The sequence below is a fragment of the Haliaeetus albicilla genome, chromosome 10 (assembly GCF_947461875.1).
Source record: "Haliaeetus albicilla chromosome 10, bHalAlb1.1, whole genome shotgun sequence".
Classification (NCBI taxonomy): Eukaryota; Metazoa; Chordata; class Aves; order Accipitriformes; family Accipitridae; genus Haliaeetus; species Haliaeetus albicilla.
The window spans coordinates 11,672,080-11,698,116 of NC_091492.1; the positions used below are offsets into that span (position 1 = coordinate 11,672,080).

The following is a 26,037-nucleotide window of genomic DNA, read 5'->3' on the forward strand; positions in this document are numbered from 1 at the left end:
GATACAACAAAAGTTTCATTGAAATTGAGCCTCAGATTCCTTTCACTTAAGATATGAAGCTGTTTCACCATCACAACTTGAAATAATCAAATTTGAGCAGAATGACCAATGCAGTTTTGATGGAAGGTGAGATACAGACTGGCAAGTCAGCTGGAGGGGTCAGTGAGATGCTGCAGTAACCCTGTCCCAACACGTGTATTTTTGGATATGATATAATTCTTCTAGCTTTTTGAAGAGAAAAAGAGAGAGAGCATCTATCTGAGGAGAATAGTAAAAGAAAAATAGGTAAAGCTCAAGATCTTTACCAGTCTGTTAACTGATGTTTGATAGACCTGGGGGAATATCAGTAGACAAGAGAGGATGCCAAGGACAAATATAGGTCACTGAATGGATCGTGGAGCTTCAGAAGCACAGAACAAGGGTCCATCCTTCTCTGGAGATGTTTTATTCCTGTGAATCAGCAGTTTATTCTGAAAGGTTTCCAGGAATAAAAACCTTTGTCATGTGATTTTTAATAAGTGGTAAGAATAGAGTGACAGTTCTCATGCCTGTTATTGCTGCTGACATTGTATGCTGCGAATGCTCCCCGAGCGGCGTGCAGTGTGTCCGCTCCAGCAGACATCACGCGTAGCCGTGCCAGAGGTGAACTGGAACTGTTCACTTGGACAGCTGAATTTTTCCAGTCCCAGTAGTCGCTAGAGTGTTTCAAAACACGTCAGATGTGACTCCAGTGGAAGTTTGGTTTTTATGCCTCAGAATCTTTAACCTCACATAGGGAAACATACCGCTTAGTAATTTAAAAAAAATCCAGAAGGAAACAAACGGGTATAGGTTGAAAGATTATTCTTGCATAATTGCTTCCTTAACACTGTCATGGATGTGGGAAGTATTTATATGAACTGTGCTAAGTTCCTTCTGCAGAAAGGTCGTATCTTGTAGTCAGGGTAGCAAAATGCCCACTCTGTACCCATTTCTGCTGAGCGAGCTGCAGGGTATGCTATTATAGGCCATGCCAAGGCAGGTCCTATGGCAGTTCTCCCAGACTGCAAAATTTCAGTTTAATATTGAAATAAATGGGTGTTTACAATGCCACATGTTTACAGTGTTCCTTCTCATGTTATGGGTGTTAACGTTTCTTCTTCCATTAATTGTGCTGAATTTTCTTTTCACCTATCAGTGGGGAGAACTCGTCTGTTTTACACTATGGCCATGCTGGAGCCCCAAATGATAGGACTATTGAAGATGGAGACTTGTGGTAAGTAAAGGATTAGAGTTTGTTTGATCTTTTTGTTACACGACTACTGTTTCCATACACGCGTTGTGTGTACTCGTGGACTTAATCAGTAAATTGATGGCTGCATAATGATGAAAGTCCAAATCTTTAGAATAGAATGTAATGTTGCATGCCAGACTAGTCAGGTTTCTTGCAGAGGTCCTGTATACTTTCATCTCCAGCTGAAAGGGAAAAGAGAGATTGTTTTCAAACCCTTCTGTGCCAAAGGTACTTAAAATTTAGTTTAAGAAATGGCTGTATTCTAAGTACAAGGGCAGTTGCAAAAATTGGCACCTGAGTTTGCTGTTGAACCTCAGATCCAAACCTCGGCTCTGATGATAGGGTGGAGGGTTAAAAGAGTGTTGGCTGCTTTTAAAGAATTGCATCAAATTGCAGTATGGATTAGATCTTCCAAATGCTTACATGTACCCAGACACCCTGGCCTGAAAGTAGACTTTTGAATGTGTGAGGAGATCAAACTCATCTTAGTTCAGGTTAGGGCAGGGTGCTTCTACTTCTGTATTGTGCCAAAAATTTCTAAAAAGGTTTTGCTTAGAGTTTAGCATTACCATAATACAGTTGCAAATACCATAATTTTTTCTCTACTTGCATTACATGTCCACATGCTTTGCAGTATGACTGCATATAAAAGCAGAGTGAATGAAAGCACCAAATACATAGCTATAAATTGAAAGACAAACCTAATTGTGTGATGTGTAATGTAGCAGAATGTAACTTTTGTACTGTACCTCCTAAGACTTTGGTCAAAACCCTGCATTTATAAAAGAAGAGTTAATCACCGACATCTATTAGATTACTTTTGTAGCAGGTGGAAAAAGGCTGCAGGTATGTATTTTCACAGTTGAATGTACAGGTGTGGAGGAAAGCAAATTAGTATTATCATAAATAAGCTCAAAACCTATTATGGAAAACAAATTGAACCTCAGAAGTAAAAACTATGCCTTGTTGGCTAATGTTCTGGGCACATCTGTAGGCACTGCAGAATGAACTTACTGAATTACAGATAGGTAATTATTTCTTTTTAATTCTGTAAAAACTTTTTTAAAAGCTTCTTGTACAATAGTTTATGTGTTATCTTCGTCTGTGGTGAATAGCTTACTAAACCCATCAAATACTAACATTAATTTATTGCAGGACAATAGCTTTGACTTACAATCAAATTGTGTTTGTGCAGATAATGTGCTGCGAGGTTTTTTTGACCAGGCAGGACACACCGACATGATACTATTGGCTGTGGCATTCAATTAAATTTTAAAAAAAAGCATGTAGTCTACAGGAAATCTCAGCATATGTTACTGAGAGAAGAAATGCCACAATGCATTATGATGTCCTGTGTTTAAAATTAAGGCCTTTAAATAGTGAGGGGAATAGTAGATGGTGAAGGGTATATATAGGACCTTTTTACTTAACAGTCTCTGAGGTCCATTTAGTGGATGGCTGAAGTCCTTCCTGAGCCCTGAGAGCACATACCAAGACTTTTTGCAAACTCACATTTCCTGCTGTATTGGCAAAATCTTAAAAAAAAGTTTGGGTTTTATTAGCCTCAGATATCTGAATGTCAGAAAAGCATAACCTACCAAGTACATCGATTATTTACGCATTTCAAAACTACTGTTCTGCAACCCCACTTTGTAACCATCTCCACAAAGAGAGCGAGGTTTAATCTAGTTTGAAATATCCTCTTGCTGAAATGGTCCAGTTGCATCTTTGTCTTGATGAGATGAAGTTTGTCAGGTGTAGATTGGCTTTAGCAAATAAGTGCTCTGTGTGCACAAGCACCCGCCCGCGCTTCAGTCCCTGCCCTTGCCCCTTGCACTGGTTGATACTCAGGTAGCAGCCAAACTTTGCTCCACGTAATTTTTGTACTATTTTTCTCAAGTGGGAGTAAAGAAATGATAAGAAAATGTAATTTCATTTGTATAAAGACAATTTAAAAAGACACTCATTTTCCACAGTTAAAAATAATGGTTTAGAAAAAATCTTGAGCTAGCCTACTTTAGCAGCATACAAATTATGACAAGGCACTACCTGGGTGGTTTTACTGTATGCTTTTACAAATTTCTAAAGTGGGTATAGGTGCGCGTGTATGTGCATACAGAACAGGTTATTAAAATGACAGTATGCTGATTTGTATGTATATGTTAGAGTTTGTGTATTTGGCTCTCAATTAAGCTTTTTAATAGCTACTGGGAGCCCTCTGTTGGATAATCTTAGGAAGCCCTGAACATAGGAAAAAGGGCTTTACTTTTGGTGAAAAAGAGATAGAAGTGTTTTAAGGGTTATTTCTGCTTCTGCCAGTATTTTGGTATAAATCTAATTTAACAATTCCTATACTTGTATGTAATAGAATCAGAAGATTGGGTACGTGGTATGATTTTTATTAAATTATTCAGTAGAATTTCATGTCTTTTTCTTAACATTATTTAGCGGATATGACTAACATTCAAGAGTTTTGCAGAAATGTGCTGCTGAGGTTTTTTTATGTACAAAGCAGTGCAGTGCAGTAAGTGTTAGTAAATAAGTCAACAAAGTACCTGAATGTTAGGAAAAAATACATTTGGAAGACTAGTGCTTTGCTTCTTTGAAACACTGAAGTGCATGCTTTGTTTGCTTTTTTAAGAATATGAGTTACAAGGATTTGGTAGCAGCAACAGGAGATCATAGGCAAAAATACTTGTACTATTGCATTTTAAATTTTTTTATTTTTGAGACTGTTATTCTGACTCCTTTAAAAACTGTGGCAGGTTTAGAACAGCCTGGTTTTGTGATGTTCCTTTTTGAAAATTAATCTACATCAAATGGATTTATTGCTTCTATAAGAAACTGGTATGGAATTAGATCACTGATACTGCATCGTAATCCACATTTTTACACGTACAGTTTCTGTGCCAAAAGATGCAAGGCAAGGACTGTAAAGAAAATTTCTGACGGTTCTTGTTAATACGGACTGTATTGCTAAGCAGGGCTGTCGTTTTCAGTCTATTAAATATTACAAACTAAATAGCTAACTAACACAAAGTATTATGATTGACATAGAAATAAATATTTTTAGGGAAGTTTAGGTATTCAATAGATATGTGCACTTAACTGATATGATATTAAAAGTAAATATTGCAATAACAGCAAGTCAGTGTTTTATATAAATAATTCATGTATTGTAACATCTATGTGGTGAACATTTAAATAGTATGATCAATATGGTCTAAACCAAACGCTTTTCCTAAGCAAGTGTCTATTATCTCCATGGTCAAAAAGGTCATGCAGATAAATGGGTAGGCTGACCACCCTGGTGAATCACAACTCTAGGTACTCTACCCTTTCACTTGGTATTACCTTTGCATAAAATCTTCTACTCAGAATGTTGCAAATCAGGGCCTGCAGTGATGACCTACAGCCAGGCTAACATACAAATACTGATTTTCTTCTGTCATCTTAAACCTGTGACAGCTTGGATAGAAACTGCACCCAAGACTGAGGTTTTAGTGCATTATCCCAAGGTATTGCATTACTCATTGTGTGCCAAGATGCCTGCTGTTTCTGTAGGGAGGCTGTAATTACGTTTTGTAATAAGAAAAGTGGAAGCATAAGCAAAAGTGCTTGTTGTAGTTTGCAGTCTCCTGCCCTGTACACAGGAGGCCGCCATCAAGGCCAGAGCCAGAAAGTAACCAAACCAAATTTTCCAGGCATTTTTGAGCCACCCTCCCAGCCCCCGCAATCCAGTTTGGATAACCAAAGTCTTTCAAAGTTTGGTGGGGAGTAGAATGAAATTAAAAGTTGCAAATCAAGAATAAAAAAAAAAACCAAACCAAAACCCAAGTAAATTCAAGGAGCAGAGATCCAACTTCCCGCTATGCAAGAAATCAAAACCAAATGAGCACCTGGGGCTCCAGTACATCCAATGGCGTCCCCTGCATTACTCATTCTTCCTGGGCAAGTGTCTCATGATCTCTCCTTTTGCAGCTATTTTGCTTTTGTTTGCACTCGGGGAAAAAGATCGGCTCAGTGGTTAGAAAACCCTCATGGGAGACGGAAACCTTTGGTTTCAGCTCTCCTCAAATTGATCTCTGGCTTCGGCTGGAAGTTATGACCTGACCTTGGGAAATAGCATCCGTGAAAAGTTCAGTCAAAGCCAGTGTGTTTCTGCAAAAAGCATTGGTCTCAACAAATCAGCATCTGCCTTCTGAAAAATGAAAGCATCTGCTTTCTTAAAAATGAAGGAAGCAAATCCCCTTGGGTCCTCCCTTCTGTCTTCTACCCCTGCCCTACCAGTGCAGTAGCATGGAGCCACACCATGGCTATCGGGGAAGGAGAACACTGGCCATCAAACTAGATAGGGTGCAGCAGAGGAAGCCTGGGGCAAGGCAAGCGTCTCTTCTCACCTTTGTAGTTCGGTAGTTTGTTGTAGGAACCATCGGAGGTGCTGAACCTGAGGTGCGTACTTTACATTTTGGTTTTGAGAAGGTTTTCAGGAAAATGATAGTTTATTGCATTCAATTTGCAGCTTAGTGGTTTGTGCAGCCTGCCTTTGTGGATTCTTGGCATTGCTGCACGTCGGGAGTTGATTGTTTTATTGCAATTGATCAGCAGGGCTCCTGCAACGTTTGACAAATAGAAAGTGCTTCTATGATCTTAAAATAAAGATTGATTCTTCATGATGAGGCTCACACTTAAATAATAGAAATGTGAGAAAAAAAAGCCTGACCCCTGATGTCACTGAAACAGATACAGCTATAACCTGAGATGGTTTTCTGCAGGTGTCACAAGTTGCAGGTCTCAGTCTTTTTATGGCATGTGACAAACGTGTCTCAGCAAAAATTCAGCACTTAGTAAGCAACTTTTGTTGGCAGGTTTGCTGACCTTCAAGCACTTGATGACATTTTGGGGGGTTAGTTGGTCCATTCTGGCTTCACAAAATGCTGAAAAGAATTGTCTATTCTGCTGAAGCACTCTACGTTTTTAACATTTTGAAATATCCTCCTAAGTCACATTGTTAACAAAGGTCTGCCGGATGCGTGGTGCGGTCTCCTTTCCCCACGCGTGGGCAGGTCCCCGCTCGGAGCGCCCTCGCCAGCAGAGCCCGAGGCTGTGCTGTGCCTGCTCCGTGCACCCCGAGGAAGACGGACGCTTTGGTACATCCACCTGTGGGTCCGCAGCGCGGTGCAGCACGGGCAATTAGCAGGGGATACCAGTCCACCCTGGAGTGAGGGCCAGAGTGTAATTTTATTAAGAGTTTATTATTGGGTGAAAGCATAAATAAGGGGAGTACAACATCAACTGCTTGTGAAGTGCAGCAGACCTCAGAGAGAGAGAGAGCATTAACCTTGTATTCACAGTGGGACTATCATTTATAAAATAGAACTAGCTTTAGAAGTTTAAATGGAAGCAGGTTGGATCGTCAGATGATGTCTTTCATTTTATTTGACTGTTTCTTTTAAGACAGTCTCAGATTTAAGCTTACTGATTTCAGTGAAAGTGTTGGGAAGAGTACAGTATCCTTGGTGAAGCAGAACATTTCCTGCTGCAAAAGCTCACTGCTGTTTCCACGACCTGCTGGTGATAGCACTGAAACAAGTTTTACCTGCAAATAGTTTTATTGCATTCAGGTACAAGATTTTAAGCACTAGGGAAGTTTTGTTAGTGTCACAAAATCAAACACATCCTGTCATAAAAGTACAATCTTAGCATAATGCATCTATGTTAAATGTTTAAATATGTCTTGGCTATATTAACAGGTATTGTTATTTGCTTAGTCAAAAAATAGAGTTGGGGGTATGAAAAGCAGTCTAGTGTTGCAAAAAGACTTTATCAGAATAATTTAAGTCTGAGGAATATTTTTGTTGCTATTTCTTTCCTTGATATCCTAATGCAAATTTAAGGCATCAGAATAATATTGACACCAGGGGGCACTAAAATAAGCGCTCTCTGGAAGGAGATGATGATTGTCCCATGTTTTGATACAGGTTGTATTTGCCAGACCAAAGGCACAGCAGCCTTCCAGGAGCACTGCCTTTATGAGTATAATGTGCATTCCACTCAAGCTGTGTTAAACTTGGGTTTGTTTCCTTCTATTTGGCACTTGTATGTACTTTTAAATAATTTTTTTATTATTATAACTTCTGGTGCTGTGAAAAGATCCTGTTTAACTTCTAGTGCTCCTCCTCTTGTCGTTTCAGAAGCTTTGCTCATCATAGGGAGTTTTTCTTGACTGCAAGTACAGATGGTTGAGAAAGGTTGTTCTGGATGAAAAAGAGAAGGAAGATGCTAAGTGTTCAGGGCTTTTGATTTTTTAATTACTCAAAATAGATGAAGGACAGTTTTCAGGCTTCCTGGAGTTGTTGGTCACTCCAAGGTGTGTGAAGAATATTGCAAAAGAAAGTTGCTTATTGCAAGAACTGGTCAGATACAGTTGTTCATGTTTGTTCATGAAGGCTAAGCCTTCTATTAGGTAAAATAGAAGTTACTTTGCTAATTTTACTTCTTTGATCTAAAAGCATAATACATGGTTTTCTACAATCAAAAGATTTGTCATTTTCTGTATAAGCTATGTGCATTTATCTTTAATATATACACACAATATGCATATGCAGTATACATACTGCATTGAAACTATATCAGCATATTTATCTTAATATTATACAGCATTATTTGTAGAAAATGCACTGTTTTGCAGGAATGAGTAAGTGTATAATATAAAAGGACTTTTTATGAGTACGGAGTAGCTATCATTTATTTCAGGAAAATATTGAGAAGACTTTCAATAAGTCAAGTAGAAGACTTAGGTGAGCTTGAAAAAAGTATACTACAAAAGATGATAGAAGCTTGCTGTGACTCTTTTCCAAACTCTTTTTTGGAATTTACACTGTGTTTTATCAAGTTTTGCGATACTAATGCCAACCTATAAACCAAAATTCATTTGTCCAGGTGGGGGCAATGTTGCATTAAAAAGCAGGAACTGACCAATCTTTTTGCATCAGATAATAGAAGTCCTCCCTTTTCCAAGTACTCTAAGTACTTCATTGTCTGCTATTAAAACAATTTATCCTACGGAACAAAATATTGTATTTATTACTTCTTGAAAGCACTGCTTTTAAGATCCCAGGATATTAATGTGTCAGATGTAAATGCTCAAGTATTTTATGTGGGTGAGACTAGTATTTTCATTTGGCCTCATGCATTTTTTATGCATTTTGAAGTTTGGTGCTGTAATAATATGCAAAAATTATGGTTAGCTTTAACCTTTCAGTCTGCAGTTTTGAAACAACTTGTTGTTAGTTATGGTTTTGTTTCTAATAATAATACGAACTACATTGCTACTACTTACTGGTTGATTGCAAAATCAACTGGCTATCCATTTCTGAAATAATTCCTTTGGCTTGATTCCTCTGGTTTGATTAATATTTACTATTTTCATCAAGAGTAGCTATTTTTCCTTTTGTTGTACCTATAGACTATATTAATTTTATGCTAATCTAGAAAAAATTGATTAAAAATATAAAAATGTAGTTGCTAGAATGAACAATAATTTTGCTCTAATTGAATATGTGTTCTGTTATTACTGGTTAATTCAGGCTATGAGGTTGCCTAGTGTCAGAAATGTGTAAGCCTTTTAACCAAAGCAGAGGTCGCTAAGTATTAATAGCGTGTTTGCTGTAACAAATTTTAGCTTTCCTATAAGTACTGTGTTATGGTCTGCCTCTTAATTTTATGCTCTCTATAGTGTATGTGAAATGTCTTTTTAATTGTCACCTGTAAATGAGTATTTTCTGTCATAGTTTTAGCTTAGCATTCCCAGCGTAGTCTGAAAAAACCTGAGAGCGTACAGTTGCTTTGGCTGCTGTTGGACTGATTTGACTAGGGTGTTTGTCTCTTTAAAGAAAACAAGCAGGGTAAAACCTAGTATTTTTTTTAATAGCTGTTGATTTAATATAGGTCATTTATAAATGCCATTAGTGTAATCCACTTTTTGTGGTGGTCTTTGTTAATACAGATACACAAAAAGTATGATAGAAATAGTCTTGATGGATGTTGTTTATCTTGGATGGATTTCAGTAGCAAAATCTTTCTCCTTGCTCTTGGTGTGGGGAACTCAGTTGTATAGGTCAAAATACAATTTTAGAGGGAGTCTGCCTGGCTTTTAAACCACTGTATGGCTCAGAGGGAAGGTACAGTTAGTCTCCAAAGCACCCTTTGTGTATCCCCCCCGAACCAGATGTAATTCCCAGTCCCTGTGTTTGGGGCAGCATGGGCTCTTCTCTTGTGTCTGTTCAGAGAACCACTTGTTACCCCATGGTGGAGGCAAAGTCTTGTGGAGCCGGGGCCTCAGGAGGAGTCCTTCTAGTGTAATACTGTTCCACATCTAGGCTGAGCCGATCTTGGTCTTTAAGGCAAGAATATTTCTGATTTCAGTTGTACATTGTGGTACTGTACTTTCGACTTGAGGTGCTGCCATGAAGAGTAGGTATTTCTTCTGAATAGGGAACAAATGTTCTTATTGGCAAAATAGCATGCTTGGCTAGGGAATGGGCAGCCTCCTTTTCTGAAATACTAGTTGCTGCCTTCATTACTCTGCACTTGGCTTGAACATTTGGACCTGCCCATGGAAAGGCTAGCAACTGTCTGGTCTGTTTTTTTGCATTCAGTTGTCATCTTCTGTGGAGTACTCTGAAATTCCTGTCTGGTGGATTCCATTTGAGAACGGATAATTTGGAAGTTGCTTGAACACCCCCAAGAACAAATATAGAATGTCTAAAAAAGCTAAATGAACCTGTACTGTTGGACACTGGCACAGTTTTCATCATGGAAAAAAATGGAAGGGTTAGCCTCTTACTTACATGGACGCGTGTGTGTGTGAATGCGCACATACACACCTAAGAAAACTTGACAGTATTTACAGTAAAAATCAATAAGTAAGGTCTGACGCTTCACCTACTCCTGTGATCTCTGGTGGTTGTCCAGGCTGGGGAACACAGCTCAGAGCGTCCAAAAACAGCTGCTGAAAGCTAAGGCTCTTAAGCCCAAATGTTAGCACCTAAGAATGGTGGCCGGTGTTAGAAGTATCAAGCTTCTACAATAAACTTCCAGTAGGTACCTTCCACTTCCCAGTAGACATCTAGAAATGGACTGGCTCAGTTAACTGCGAAATTTTAGTAACTTTAAAATGTAGCTGTGTTGTTGTTATCCTGTGCTGGCATCTCACGTTCTGGTGAGAAGCTAATGAGGTTTGCTGTCCTCAGTTTGATTGGGAAGTACTCAGCTGCCAATACAGGTTTCTCCTTGCACGCTCCCTTCTCTTCCCTGCAGCTCTGACATCCTTGCTCCATGTTTGAGCAAGTCAGCCGGAGCCGTGAATGCCCCAGCTACCGCCTTTCCAACGGGGAGGCTTCTAACGGATGGAAACTGGCCAAAATTTGGGGGTTGCTGCCATCTCTGTTAGGTTGACTTTTCAGCAAAGAATTGTCTCTGCTAAAGAGAGTACTCTTGCTTATTAAATATGCCAATTAAAAATGGATAATAATTGGGATAATAAAGCCAGAAAAAAATCGCCCATTCAGCAAAAATACAAGTCAAACAGGTAACCCTTTTGTCAGAACTTCACCTGAGACTTTTCCTGATCTCTGGCATATTGCCTGTGTGGGTCTAGCAGAGGTGTTAAGCAGCCAGTACTGACACTTTACCTTCTGCATCTTGTGAAGCCTCTGTTGCTGCTGCCTCCTCCTCCTAACCCAGCAATGCTAGCTTGGTGTTCCCAATTCTTTATTTATATGCCGCAATTCTGTATTACAGACATCCCTCTGCTTAGTAGAAACACTGGGAGATGGCACTCGTGCGAATTTAGCTGTGAACATGCCAATCAAAAGTTTTTTGGCTCGTTGCTCTGGCAAACATTTTTAATAAGGCATTAATGCGAACTGCATGGGGGCGGAAGAGGGGTTATATTTGATCATGGAAACTGGTTTATTTAGTGCAGAAGTTTAAGGCCGTTGTCTTAGGTTTCTCCAAGTGATAAATACTGTAAGCAAGGGACTCCTCCTTAACCTGTGTGTGAAAATAGCACATAAAATCGTACTAGAATACGTGGGTGTTTACTGAACCAACTCTTACGTGCAGCTTATTTGGTGAATTCAGTGAGACTGAGATTTCATATCCTGTGAGATAAATGGATCTGAAGTTGTTCTGTTTGGATCAAATCATTGTGAGAGAGGACACTCCCGCACACAGTTGCTGGTTGAGGAAACCATTTTTTCTGGGCAGTGGGGATGGAGCAGCAGAGCAGAGGCACACCTTCCCTGTGATAGTGGGGCAGAACGGGGCACACCCGCCTACTGCTGCTCATCTCTGCATCATGCTGCTGCCCTGCTTCTGGGAGCCTGTGTCTCTGTGTCTCTTGCAGTGGGAGAAAACCCTGGGCAGTGCAGGGCACGAGCACCTGGAGAAGGCTTTTCTGTTTGGCTCTCTTTTGTTTTATCCAACCGCCTCAAACTTTTGTATATTTTTTGCTACAGCCACTGAAGTCTGTAGTTGGCATTGTAGAGGTACAGGTATGAAATCCTCTCTCCTTCAAAATTCAATGTAGATAGGTTGGGGTTTTTTTCACCCTCTTCCTATCTGAGCAAAGCTTAGTGGCATGTCTTGTCATCTTCTGTGAGAAAAGGTTGAGACAAGCCTGCCATTATCTATAATGGTCTGGGAAAGCCTTAAGTGAGACAGTGCTGCAAGAGGAGCAAAGATGGGAAAGTCATGGAGAAGGTAGACAAGATGAAAAGACATGGTTGAGGACAAATAAAAAATATGGGGCCACGTGGTTATGTAAATCGCAGCTAGATGAATGGTCACGTAGCCATTTCATGTCTCTTGTACTTGCATTACCTGTGTGGGCTACAGGATCTTCTTTTGAACAGGAGGCTTAAACAAAAACTTGGTATTTTCTTGTGAGTACCCAGAACCCCATTTCCTACACAGAAAAATGCTAGAGAATATTTTTTAAGGTTACTCTTGACTCCAGGGGTGCTGACAACAAAAAGCTGGCCTTAAATCAGCGAGCCAAGCCTGGCTTCAAGACAGAGCCAGTACAAGCTCTCTCTGTACCATGTCAGATGGAAGCTGGTCACAGCAGGGTACGTCTTAGGAAAAAAAACCTTCATGAGCATAGTAGGACTTTACACTATACTGTTCCTGTTCTTTTTTGGGGTTTGTGATGTTATCTTGCTCGGTGTTGCTTTTTTAATTGATAACTCTTGGCTAGTCAAGATGCAAGTGGATGAAAAAGTGTGTTTCGCTTAACTCTCCATTTTCTTACTTGTGATATCATTTACTATAATTCATTCTTGTGGTCTGCTATTAAACCACCCTATTTCCAAATCACTCGGCATGTTTCCAAAGATGTAACTCATAGAAATGCTGATACCTAGTTCCCTTAAGCTTAAAATTGCCTTAGAAGTGTTTAACCAAACCAATGGTTGGATTTTTTTAGTGCGTGAATACTTAAAGATTTAATTGCTGCATGAAGTGTAAAGCATAGAGCGCTCTCTGTGAACTCAGAGCAGAGTACGGCAAGATCACACAGAATGAAATCTCCAGCTGGGCATGACTTGCTCTTATTGCAGTAAGAGGAGGAAAAGGTTGTGTGTACCTTTATTGCTGCTGTCCTAGGACTGGGCTGACACCAGTTCATCTGTGTGGCTGCTCATAGGTATGTTGGTTCATAATGGCTCAAAAGCCTAAAACTTCAGTAAACATCGCTGAGTATAAGTGTATCAGTATTCATACCTGCTTACCTTTAACCTCTGAGGTACAAGGAGTGCATGGTGAGATATGGTGATAGCAGTTTTCTAATTGCTAGTCTTGCAGACCCACTCAGGGGAAGGGAAAGTTTTGTCCTGAGAACAGAAGCTGGGGAGGACGTGGGTTGCAGGCAGGTGACACTCAGTACAACCCCATGCCGGAGTGCATTACACCAGGAGGAGATCCACTGGGTTTCACTGCAGTCATCGCTCTGCGTCCTTAACAACTGCAGAAGAATAATTTGGTTTTATAACTATCATGAGGAGATCCAGTTCTAAGTGTACAGACCAAGCAGATCTGTAGAGCAGGAAGGCAACAGCTTTACGTGTTAGCTCGTGGGAGTAGCTGTAGGCTTCCTGAGAAATGCCTGCGAGAGCTTGTCTTTGGGTTGGGTTAGTGGTTGGATCATAACGATTCATACACATGGCTCAGATATCCCAAATAAAGTATTGCTTCCCATTGTGATATTGGCCATAATTTGCTTCATTGCCTGGCAGTTTCAAATTATTTGACAATAAAAGTGTCAGCAAGCCTATAAAAGTAAAACACATGCTTAGAGGAAGATGATGCTTTATTTTTAAAAAAATAGTATACAGTGGCTTTATGAAGAAAAGAACCATGGCTCTTTATAGTCCAGTTTTCAAATGTAAAGTGTTACACAAAGTGTTTTGTGGTGCTTCACAGTCAGAGGCTAAGAAAACTAAAATCGATATCAAAATGCATATTATTTTTCTGGGCTTGAAAGCCAAAAATGTAACTATAAATTTGCATTTTGTGGTGCAAATATTCTCTGAAAGTAACACGGCCACATCTTACTCATCTGTATTGTTTCAGAGGGACGGGAGGGGAAAAGAGCTTTTGTGCATCGTGTTGTGTAGCATTTCAGTTACCATACTGACTTACAAGCCTGTATTCACTTTAAAATCAACCGGACTTGAAATATTTTCTCCAACTCCCGTCCTGGGTCCCTGCATGGGGAGCAGAACCCCAGTTCAGTTGGACGCGGAAGGGCCGCTGCCAACAGCACTGGGGACCTGCCAGGGAAGAGCTGAGAAGCTCCTGTAAGGAGTGGCACGTCCAGCCGATCCTTTCTGCAAGGCTGTGACATGAGACACTTGTTTCTACTTCTTTTCAACTTGATACTGTTTTATGTACAAAATGATTTTAAGTTGTGGTGTCAGACCTTTTCCCTGTGAAAGGAATGAAATGCTCTTAGTCATTTTTGAAGGTGACTTCTAAAACAGATCCAGAAGGCAACTTTTTTTTTATGCTGTTGGCTAACTTATTAATGATATGTAAGCAAGTCATTCTGTCAGTAGAGCAACTGACAGGTTATCTGATTTTTCTCATACTTTGCATTGTTCAGTTTTAGTTAATGCAGTATTTTGCAATATGTTTGGGAGGAAGAATTATATATATACACAGAACTGAAGCCTCCCTTAGGAAAGCTATGCCCATGCTTCCAAGAAGGAGTTTGGATTATTTTTGCTATGTGTCTTTTACTTGTGGTATAGCTTCTTATTCATGCTAGAAAACAAATTGAAACATTAACACGGGATTTTTAGAGAGTGCTCAGGCCTTCTGACTGTTAAACCTCCTTTATACATCATGTACTTTTCACCCTAAAATGAAGCCAGGTAGGTGTTCATTGCTTTTGCTCCCAAAAAAGTGATGCAAAGCAAGATGAGCATCTCTCTTGGAAGGTTTTGAAAGAGATTGAGCTATGCAATAAAAGACTCGCCAGCGTCAAGCTAAATCGGTGAGAACTTTGACATACAACCACGTGCTTCTCTCTGATCAGTGACGCTCCTCTGGCCACCTTCCTGTTCAAGACTGCTCGGAAACCTGACAGCCTTGGGCACATCATCTCTGCATTCATTGAGATCAGCAACTAACAATTGCATCCCTGCTGAAAAAAAGAGTGGGGAAAGGGTTGTTCTGGAATTAAATTTTTCTTCATTCAACAGAAAACTGAATTCACAATTAAGTTTTGTAATGGACAACATACACAGTCTGCTAGATGTGTAGCCCTTAATTTATCTTATCTAGAAGGGAAAAATAATAAAGTTTGGAGATATTTTGTTATATTATTGCATATGTTACTCTACATTAAACAGTTCTTAAAAGGTAAGCCATAGATCAAGATGCCTGTAAGGCCTATTTTCATTTGTGCATGGAATTTGTTTAGATTGCTGCTACATTGATAACAGTCCAAATAACATTAAGTAGTTGTTTCTGTACATGACCCTTGTAAGACTGCATTATCAGGCAGGTAATTTTGTACATGCAATTGAGAGCATACTAAAATACATTAGTAATATCTCTTTTACTAGCGGTTTCCTAGCAGTTACCATCTAATTTCGAGGTAAAATAAATTTTTTTTTTTGTAAGGAACCAGGATATAAGGAACCTGCTTTTAGAAACTTTTTCCAGTTAGTCAACAGAAGATAGTAGCTCACATGCATTTTATTTGACTTAAATGTGCTTCACCACTTATTTTGCCTGGCAAGCAAAGATATGAAACTGGGATCTTCTCAGGCTCCCATTATTTCCTCAGGATAACTACAACATCTGGGCTATTTCCATGTCTTGGGCAACATTTTAACTAATGGATGTGTTCCCAACTGAAGTTAAATGGAAGAGAATTCCCAATAAGAGCCAAAATATCTCCCAAACGTACAGTTTGGTTTGGATGCTTTTTCACTGAAGCATACAGGCTGGCTTGTGTGTTGTGCTCTGAGGTAGAATTTGAAAGATCATCTTCTCTCATGTCTCCTCTTGTCTGGAAGCCAAGAAACCTGAACAAATGGTGCTTCCTAGCTTGTGAGCCTTGTTTTGGTGTTCCATCAGCTTTGTGATATTTTTTTTTCCATTACTTGGTGCTCCAGTAACTCAAAAAACTATTTAACAACTACAGAGTGATGAGTGGGTTTGAGAAAATGCTGATAATTGCAAGGTTAAAGACATAGCTAAAATTTTGCCTGTGGTAAGTCTGGAATAACTATTTTTCAGGTAAAATATAGAAAGCATAGCAACTTAGCAGACATGGGCAGGGAGTTTGAAGTTGTTGGTCACAGCTTTACTGTCACCATGCTGAATGGACACTTACAGTTGTAAATGCAGCAGAGTTAGGCCACAAAACTGCTGCAAATCCCACAAAGCACCATGAAACTTGATTTGTGATTTTGGAAGGGTTTGGTCTGGGATAGATTGAAAGATTTGTAACTAATCTGAAATCTGTATCTTGTTGGCAAGCTAGAGAACATAGCAGCTTCTTACATGATTCTTAGTTGCTGCAACTAGTTTTCTGTATCCTTAGATTTTCTGTGTGTATCATTATAGTTATTTTTAGAAGTGAGTCTAACCATAAAATCAAAACTTAGGCAGTGTTGATGGTGTTTCTGATTTTGAGGTTTGGCTAGGCTGGTTTACAGTTGCTATGTTGGTGTCAAATCGTGTTTTTTTTTACCCTGTGGGTCTGACATTTGCTGTCTATTGTGTATCTTTTTCCAATTAGCAGCTTTCCATTTTAACATACCGTATTTCATATTTAAGTGAATGTATATAGTGTTTGCATTAGCTCTGCGTATACATGAATAGCTTTGCAGTTCCCTCTGTAGCATTCTCCTAAGGAGTTTGCTCCTGTAGCTTTAAGCCTCGTGCAGTTCCACAGCTGTAAACCATCGAGTTTGTTCCTGAAGTTCCAGTCCTGCAAGTCTCTCTGCAGGTGAACCTTGCCCAGTTTGGGGAGGCTGGCGATGACTTCAGCAGGGCTTGCACTCAGTGCAAAGATTTGTTCATGGAGGAAATTGTAGGGTGGATTTTAAAATTTCTTGGAGTAAATCTTCATGAGTATGTGTCTGTGTATGCAATGCAGCAAGAAGAGCCCCAACCCTGCTGAGATGTTATTTTGCTTTATCATGTTTGCCTTTGTTTACTTATTGTCCATTGCTTTCAGTGGCAGTTATGTTGGAAATGGTGAACATTTACAGCTGAGTGCTGTAGCACTTTTTGTGATAGCTTATACTTATCTTTACCTAGTCATGTATGCTGGTTGAGGACAGAGCTATGCTGCAAAGTTTTCCTAATTACTTTTGTAATTAGGACTCAGTGGCAGAGAGTGTGCCCCAGTGGAGTGTCCTTCCTTCTGCTTGTGTTGTCTGGCTGACCCTACTGGGAAGCAGAAGCAAGAGGAAGAAAACTTCAAAGGTTTTCAAACACAGTGAAGGAAAAGTATATTTCTTATGATGGTAAGAGTCTCATACAGTTGTTTGAGGTGGTTGGAAGACAACTTAAATTAGCAGATTTCAACTCTGATTCATTACCTATGAAATCAGGAGTTCACACAAATACTATGTGTCAAGACCAAAGTCTTACGTGTAAAATGTGTCTTCTTGTAATCAATATATGATGAACTACGGGGGTTATTTGCTCAAGTATTGTTTGGTCCAAGTGGTTATTTTGTTATTTGCAGATTTTTGAGCCTGCTGAAACCAGTGCAGTGCCTTATCAGGCAGGCTCTAGAAGCATAGTATTGCAAATGTCTAACCTGGTTCTCACAAGGGTGTGGAGACCCACTTGCTAGTCTTGTAGATTGATTTCTGGCAGCTGAGCAATCAGTGGTGAATCATTGATTCAAGTACAGAATAAATATGTTTCTGAAGGGGTAGACTAGTTTTTTTGTCCCCATAAAAGACAGCACTTTACGTTGAGTTTTTTTCTTCTATCTCTGATGCAGAAAACTGTACTAAATGTTCTTTTCTGGTGGATCTTCCCATAATCCTTGTTTCTTTAATCTGTGTTAGGCGAGTTTGTCTTGAAGGAAAGTTTATATTGTGAGCAGTGGCAGCCAGCCTTTATTGGGGACGTTTTATTTAAACCATCAGATGTGTTTTGACACTTAGATGCAAAAGGCCATAATTTAATTAACATTTCTCTGTTAAGTTTTGAGGTTAGACCCTTTATGTGATGCTAGCATTTCTCAGGAAAGAAAAAAAGGACATGGTTTTTTCTTCTGAGAAGAGGTCCTAGAAACTGGAACTGAAGAGCTTGAAGTGGATTCCTTATGTACTTTTTATCTTCCTTCATATGTTCTCTCAGTGTTTCCGTCCAGGACTAGAGCACTCCATAAGGGTGTCAATTTAAGCCATATGTAATGCAGATACCCTTCTGCTAGGAGATTCCAAGGGACTGTTGTCTCATTTTACTTAGGAACAGCATTCAAATAGTGCTTATATGGCCAACTACCAAAATGCAGATGGCTTTTAAGTGCAGAGCAAGAGAAATGTCCTGTTCTACTATTTCTTTAGAACTAAATTTTCAGTTCGTCTCCCTCTGTTTCCTTTTTAGCCTGTTCGATATGGGAGGAGAGTATTACTGCTATGGCTCTGACATCACCTGCACCTTCCCTGCAAATGGAAAGTTCACTCCTGACCAGAGGGCTATCTATGAAGCAGTGCTGAAGTCATCGCGGGCTGTAATGAAAGCAGTCAAGCCAGGTAAAAGATGGGTACATGTCAGCAGGAATTGACAAGCTTGATGGCAGCATTCAGGCTGTCAAGACAATTACGTTTGGATTTTAGAAAGTGCTGGAAAGGAACAAGATGACAAAATTAATGTCCATGTTTAAACAGCTCCTAATGGAGGATAGAGGTAGGACACACAACACTTTCCATACACCACTTTTAAAGAAATAGCACATAAACAGTTACTAATAAGATTAAAAAGGTATTTTAATCTTCCACTTTTTTTAAATTCCTTTAATCTAGTGGTGACAGTTGTTACTCTGGTGTGTGTTTACATTGGCAGCCATCTTGTCAGGAAGCTTATGCCAAAGACTGAAGTCAGAGTTTGAGTGAACATGTGTGTTGTGCTTCGGTTTGTTTCAAGCATTTTCTGTATTTTACATGTAAGTTCAATAGAAATCTTCTGTTGAAAAAGAGGATGGAGTGTGCATCTTTGGGAGAGATACTCAATTAGCCTTAAAAAGCTTTAGAAAGCACTGGCTATTGGGTACTTCACTGTATGCCTTCAAATTGCAGGCAAGCTAATTCATCAAGTATACATTTTCATAGTTGAAGCAACTGCCTGGCTTGATGAAAATCTTATTTTTCTCTGATTCTGCTTTCAGGGAAGCAAATAAATGCTTTTAGAGCTAACTGCTGCTGTGATTTTGAGTCTTTCGCTGGTGAAGGTACTTGAGCATTTCTCAGTATTACTAATAGAACAGCTTTGAGAAAAATGTACTTAATGCATAAAGCACACTTATCCTTTAAATTTACTATATTAGCTTTCAATCATTGGGCCTTGAGTGCATGGGCTTTATGGATTGCCAATCAGAACATACATAATTTTCCTGTTATACAAGCTGGCAGCAGCACTGTTCATTTGAGGAGCTTGGAAGGAAGCAATAACATTTGAAGCTTATCTGCAAAATGAGACTAGATATTTTGCCATTTTAATAAGAAAATGCATTCTCCATCATCCGCTGTTTCTCCCCTGAAGAATCTTGTTCCTGTTCCTCTTCATAGTTTGCTTTGCGTTTCAGTGCCGCCTTTAATTTCATGTAACATTTTTGGCAGTATTTCATGCTAATAAGTTGTGGACTGTCTTCAGAACTTGAGAGCTAATATGATGCTGTACTCAGGATGGTGTAGAGAATTCCTTAGTTTACTTAACACTTTATTTACAGTGTAAGAAAATAAGGACATACCAAGTTAAGTATTTCTTTAAAGTAGTTGCAAGGATCCTTTACTAACCTTGGGAGTTTGAGATTCATATACAGAGAAATGATTCTTAAAGTCTGGCAGAAGATGGGACTGAACTTTCTGTTCTCACTATGCTTTAGTTGTCTTGCCTGTTTAGAAGAATGGTGCAAATGCACTTATGCTGTTCGTGAGACTAGTAATCATGAATTTTCTGGCTACAGAAAGCAGGTTAAACACATGTTCTATGGACTGGTTCATTGGTTTGGTTAATTTGGTACCTCTGTGCAATGAAATGCAACCTGGACTTTTCACACTCTGTTGGATTAGAGATCTGGGTAGACTCCTGCAATGTGCAAAAATTTTCACCATCTGGAAGAGTCTGCTTTTTAGGTCTGTATGGCTTGTACCCTAGTTCTTTTGCACCTTTTAACCCATCTGTCCACTGATGCAAAAAAATCTGACAATATTATTATATTTTCCTCTGATGAGCTCTCAAAAACACACCAAAGGCCAAAGACTGTTTACTAGTGAAATGGGTATGAAACACTTAAAATCGGTAGTTGGCAGAAAAGTACTTACAATGTCTGAAACGAATTTACAGTGTTCTAAAGACAGTTCAAACTGAAATGTTGAGTTGGATTAGAGAGACGTCCTGTTTTGTATACAACTTTAAATAATTTTAAAAATCAGATATTATTCAAATAGTTACTTAGTTCTTTTGTTTTCTTACTAAAGGGAACATAGGAGATAAGACATTTCTGTAAAAGGCTTTCATAAATCCTTTGAAAGAAATGTATCTGCTTTGTACCTTCCACCAAATTCCTTTAAAATGTTTTGTGTAGCTGTTTTAATTGAACACTCAGACAGACAAACTGCCATGTCATGTACTGTTGGATGGCTAGTTGAAAGTGGCATTGGATCTCCTGGAAGGCTAATATTCTGCTGTAGAAAAAGAAGAAATAGAAGCACTGACCTTCATAGCATGGTTAGTGTCACATACTTCTCAGGCTGCTGAGAAACCCCAGAGCCCCTCAAAGGGGTTGGTGCAAACTGAATGTATTGTTACTGCTGCCCAGAGAAAGCCATTTCTGTGGGAGAGGCTGCAGCCTCCTTCGTCTCGTTGAACAAACCTAATTTGTTAGCTCATTGACTAAAGCACCAGGATCTGCTCCTGGGGGAGCCGGGTACTGTCACAGAGGGGAGCAGGAAGGGATGATGTGAATTCAGCTCTCAAGTGTCTCTTCTCCCTGTCTGACGGAAAGTTAATACTTTAGATCTCCGAAAAAGGAGGCAGAAAAGCTTGCGGGTTTAGAGGCACTAAATGTAAAACCCAGCCCCATCATGTTTTAGTCAGATTTTCTGAATTATGGAGCCCTTGTTCATTTTGCTATTATGTTTGTTTGTCTTCATTTCCCAGGGTTCCTAAGATCAAAGACAGTCAAGTGACTTGGCTCACATGGCAGTAACCATTCATGGGGCAGGCTGCGTAGAAGGAGTGTACGCAGCAGAGTCAGCAACTGTAGAAAATAGCATTTCTCTCCAGCTGCAGAATTGGGGCCTTAATTATGCCTTGTGGCAAAGGGTCACAGGGGACATCTAGTTGTTGTCTTCAGAAGGTTAATGATTCCCAGAGTCTTTCTCATTGCAAGATAGGGAGCAAGTACTTTAGGGAGAGTCACTAACCAAATACTGGGTTACATAACTGTGTTTATGGAAGGACACACATTTGCTAGCAACCTTAAAACATTTTATATAGATGTGTGTAGTTCAGAGATTTGCATTTCTTTTTTCAGTTTGGCTCTCATATGAACCTAATTGACTCTCAAGTAAAGTTACTTTCTGAGAGACAATAGACCTCCTAATACATTTTGTTTGTAGTTCTATATTGTCTATATTGTCATAATTTTTAAAATACTCCAAACCATTGTATTTTATTATAGAAAAGCATTCATCTGACTACATCCTGTGCATGGTCCAAACATGCAAACAGCTGAAATCACATGTATGGGTCTCCCTACCTTCCAACTGAAAGAACAGAATTCCTTCTGTGTGCCAAATAATATATTCTGAAAGTTAAGAAACACTCTCTGTGGGATTATAGCCCAAATTCAGTGCAGTCATCACAACTCCTGCCACAAACCAAATCTGCTTAAAATAAAAGGGGAGAAGGACATATTCAGTCTTGCATAAGCAGCAATTTTGAAACTACTGAACATGGATCTCCTATGAAGACAGCGATGCTTGTCGCTGAAGTGAAAGAGTCAAAAAGGCATGCTTGTGTGGCAGTAGGATAATTGTCTCTTTCCTACAAAGTCAGGCTCATGATCCAAAATGTCAGAGAGGAATGTTGCATTTCTGCTTAGGGGATATTCTTAATGCGGTCAAGTCCATCTGGGTTAAATTTATTCTTCCACAGAACTAAAATACAGGGGCGGATGTGCAGAATATTGACACTTCCAGTCACTTTGGTGGCTGAGGCATAATCTACTTCTTACTCAGAACAGTGATTTGAGAAGCAATTTGTCTTCACATAGATGTTCTACATAAAAAGAACTGTTAAAAAAGAGTGAACTTGTAAAGCCAAGTGTCCCAGACTTCGAGTATTCCAGAAGTTAGTGTGCTAATTTGTGTCACTTCTGCATTGTTTTTTAATCTCATTAGATTTACTGAATTGGTTGAGGCACATTAGGTGCACTCCTGGAGCACATCTCCCTGTTTACTTTCATCTGAAATGAATTCAGCTCGTGCACTTCAAAACTCCACTGTGTAAACCAAAACACAGTAAGTGGGGACAACTGAGAGATTTCACCTCCAAGGATGATTGGAATTAAAATCTTGTAGATACATCCATTGTTTCTCCCTCTGCTATCTTCAGGCAATGCATGTAACAGAAAGATCTGAGCTAATGAGCAGCTATTCAGTAATTTGTTTTAACCTTTTGTTCCATGCATGGCCCAAAGCTGTTTATTGCCTACTGTTCAAAACCTGCTCTGAATCCAGAATTACCAACATCCTCACCAGTTTTTCTCTGAGTGCTCATCATAACACTACACAGGTGCTTGGCAGGCAGTAAGTTCACTTGCACTTCATCTTAGTGATGTGAAAGTGTGCAGCAGTTCCCCTTCTGCATGCAGTGGCAGGCAGGCTGGAGAAGCTAGTGTAAAAGCTAGTGACTCATTTGGGATTCCAAGATCAAGATTGAATTTCATCAGACTTGAGATATTTTTTTTAAGGGAGTTGAACATTGCTCTTGCTCAAATCCCAGCTGTTTTGACCTCTGTTACAGCTGTGAGTGCCCAGCCTTTCTGCAAATCAGACTCCAGGTTGTCAAGCCAGACGCTGGTAAAATGAAAGAAAATTATTAATGAACAAATGTAAAATAAATAAATAAAAATTTAAAATTGTGTTTGAAGCAAGTTGCCTAGCATCCTGCTGCGAGTCTGAGGCAAGAATGGTTGCTAATTCCCAGTGGCAACATTCAGGTGCATTTGCCATGCTTGCTTTTTTTGTGAAGTCTCTTGTTTCTCTTCCTGCACACCTCCAGCTTTTTCATCAGATGGAAGAAGAGTCATATGAGGAACAGGTATTCTCAGTGGTCTAGCAGGAGCTGTGGTTGCCTTGGAGCTAGAGTCTTCTGGAAATAAGGTAGCCCTAGAACTAAATGAACTTGGGGCTTCCTGTGGATTTGCATCATGTGGTTGGTAGGAAGCTTTGGTTGGTCTGGTGGAAGTTTTTCCACTGGGCTGAGGTACTTCTGAAGCTCTCCTCCATGTGAATTCTCCTGTCTGTAGTAATGCATGAATGGATATCGCAGTTTTGCTTGCATCAGGTCTTCTGTCTTTTAGCCAGCTGCCTACATTACAAAGTGTAGCACTGGGTATATTCCTCTGGTGAGTGTCATTGAAAATCTCCAAAAGGTTTTAAAAGTTTTATTGTAGGACTGAAAAAGGCAGCATCATCAAAAAGGCCTTGCTACTATTGAAATCCCATCTAAAGGAGTAGATGGTCATTTAACCGAAGGACTGGACCGTAACACATCAGCACCGAGGGTCCAAGCAAAGCTCGCACAGACAGCATCAATTGATATTGCCTAAGTCTGGAGTCCTTGATGCTGTAATCGTAAAAATACTGCTCTTAGTGTAGCTCTCCCATCACCCCTGTAATTGCCCAGGCTTAAAAAAGCAAACTGTGGTGGAAAAAGAAAGTATGGTGTAGCACAACATCAGTAGGCATAAGGCTATATAGTGTAATGGTTAATGGCAGAGTGTGAGGTCTCAACTCTGATGTCTGTAGTACCTCCAATGGACAACTGTCATGGTAGCAGTTGAAAGTCTGAACTGCAGGGGTAGATTAGACCCTTTTGTGAGCAGGTTTGACAGGTCTGTTGATAGTGGAAAGATCTGAAGAACTTGAAAGGGTACATGTGCATTGTTCCCAAATCCTGTCTCACTCCATTCTTTATCCCAGTTGCGTAAGTTAGATCCAATGTCATTGTAATAGCTTTATTAACCATCATTTGTCATAAGTTACACCTGGGAGACCAGTATTGTTTGGTTTTTGTCATTGATATAAATCTATTTGAAGAAACATGTAAAATATTTGGTTTTGCTGAAAGTCCCTCTCTGAAACTTCTAGAAGACAACTTGTTGAAGGAACATGATCTAGCTTTGAAGTTAGCCCTACTCTGAGCCAGGGTTTGGACCAGATACCCTCCTGGCATCCCTGCTAACCTAAATCACTCCATGACTCCAAATGTGTTTTGAAATGTGCAAATGAAAATGTCAGTGATGTAAGAAAAAGAGGTGTTGATGAGAATCAATGCCTGTGTGCTCAGCTCTAGCTCTTAACAGGGAAGGTAATACTTTGCAAGCCAACAGATAGTGATGTGCTTCAGTTTCTGCGTGAAGCGCGTTCATACTTAACCGAGCTTTGAATATCACTTTGTTCTCATATGGATGCTTTATTGTCAGTGGTACATACGAGTCTGATAGTGTTCGGGAAGTTACTGCGGAGTACCTTCTTTTTTATTCTTTAGCAAATGACTGTGTATTTATACCATGTCCAGCCTCTGAAGTGATTTCTGCTGTTTATTTTTTGGTTTATTATCTTGAGCATTTAAAAAATATGAATAATTAGAGTTCTATAAATTTAATTCCTAGTTGATGAGGACAGTATTGTTTCTACATATAAAACGTTTCTATATACAGTTTCTATTTTGCGAAACGTTGAAGTTTCTCAAATACATTAAATCTGCTACTGTGTTGAGAAGAAATAAAAAGGAAGCACGCTTATCTTTAAGCTTTGCAATTAAAGCTATTTTGGATTAATGCAGTAGATCATAAACAGACTCTTTAAGATTAATGAGCTAAATATTGGAGCAATCACATACTTTCCATTTTCATCCCTTGCAATTGCACTCTGGGACATCCGAACATTCCTCCCTGTCTTCTCTGTAGAGTAATGGAAAGTCACAGGAGAAGGGGAAGGAAGGGAGCTTGTTGTGCTTAACATTCCCGGTACTACTGCAAAACTTGTGTATGTTTAAAAAAATGAGCAAAAACCCCCTTTTTCAATCTCTAAGCTATACACATTAGTATTTGGGGGTAGAGGGAGAAAGAATTAAAACACCTCGATCAGTAAGGTCTATTGTCCTAAATTCCAGTTTAAAAAAAAAGATCTCTTTGTCTAGCAAACTGCTCCCAAGGAACAGTTGAGTAAGGCCAGGTTGGCAGCCAATCAATTCCCTATCTCTACATTTATATGATTTAAAAAGCTTGTATATCCAAAGTCCCCATTGAACCAAAATTGCATTCAGACATTAGCTGTGCAGCTGGGAATATTTGCTGATTGATGTTTGTTTGTTTCAATAAAATGAAAAATAAAAAATAGTTCCAAATATGCACAGAAGTTGTTGTTCACCAAGTCAGTTTATGTGCAGTGTGAAAGCTTTCCTCTTTGGGATGCTGACATTACTATAGGGTCTCCCTATAGGATTTGTATCTCTCCATTTTTTCAAGTTGGAGCTCATGCTCAGGGGTATTTGCATATCCCAGAGTCCTGCATTTTACTGTCCAAGAGAGTGAGTATCGTGTTGCCTCTGGCTTTCAGGCATTGCTTTTCTGATAAATGCTGTTGAGGAACATCTTGAAACAAATCTCCATCCCAGGACTAACATCTCTGATAATGGAAGATGGAGGTTTCTCCATATTAGGGCTGGAAGATTCCTTGCCTGTTTATAGCTTTCCCAGAAGTCAA

The 26,037-nt window shown here is 39.4% G+C and overlaps 1 protein-coding gene across 5 annotated transcripts in view; it reads left to right on the plus strand.

Moving 5' to 3' along the window:
• PEPD (peptidase D) overlaps window positions 1–26,037 on the plus strand; it is a 177,981-nt gene that overhangs the window by 120,966 nt on the left and 30,978 nt on the right. For all 5 annotated transcript variants that reach the window (XM_069793476.1, XM_069793473.1, XM_069793475.1 and 2 more), the window contains 2 exons: window positions 1,178–1,255; window positions 18,425–18,573. In XM_069793476.1, coding sequence (XP_069649577.1) covers window positions 1,178–1,255; window positions 18,425–18,573 — 227 coding nt within the window. The remainder of the gene's footprint in view (window positions 1–1,177; window positions 1,256–18,424; window positions 18,574–26,037) is intronic.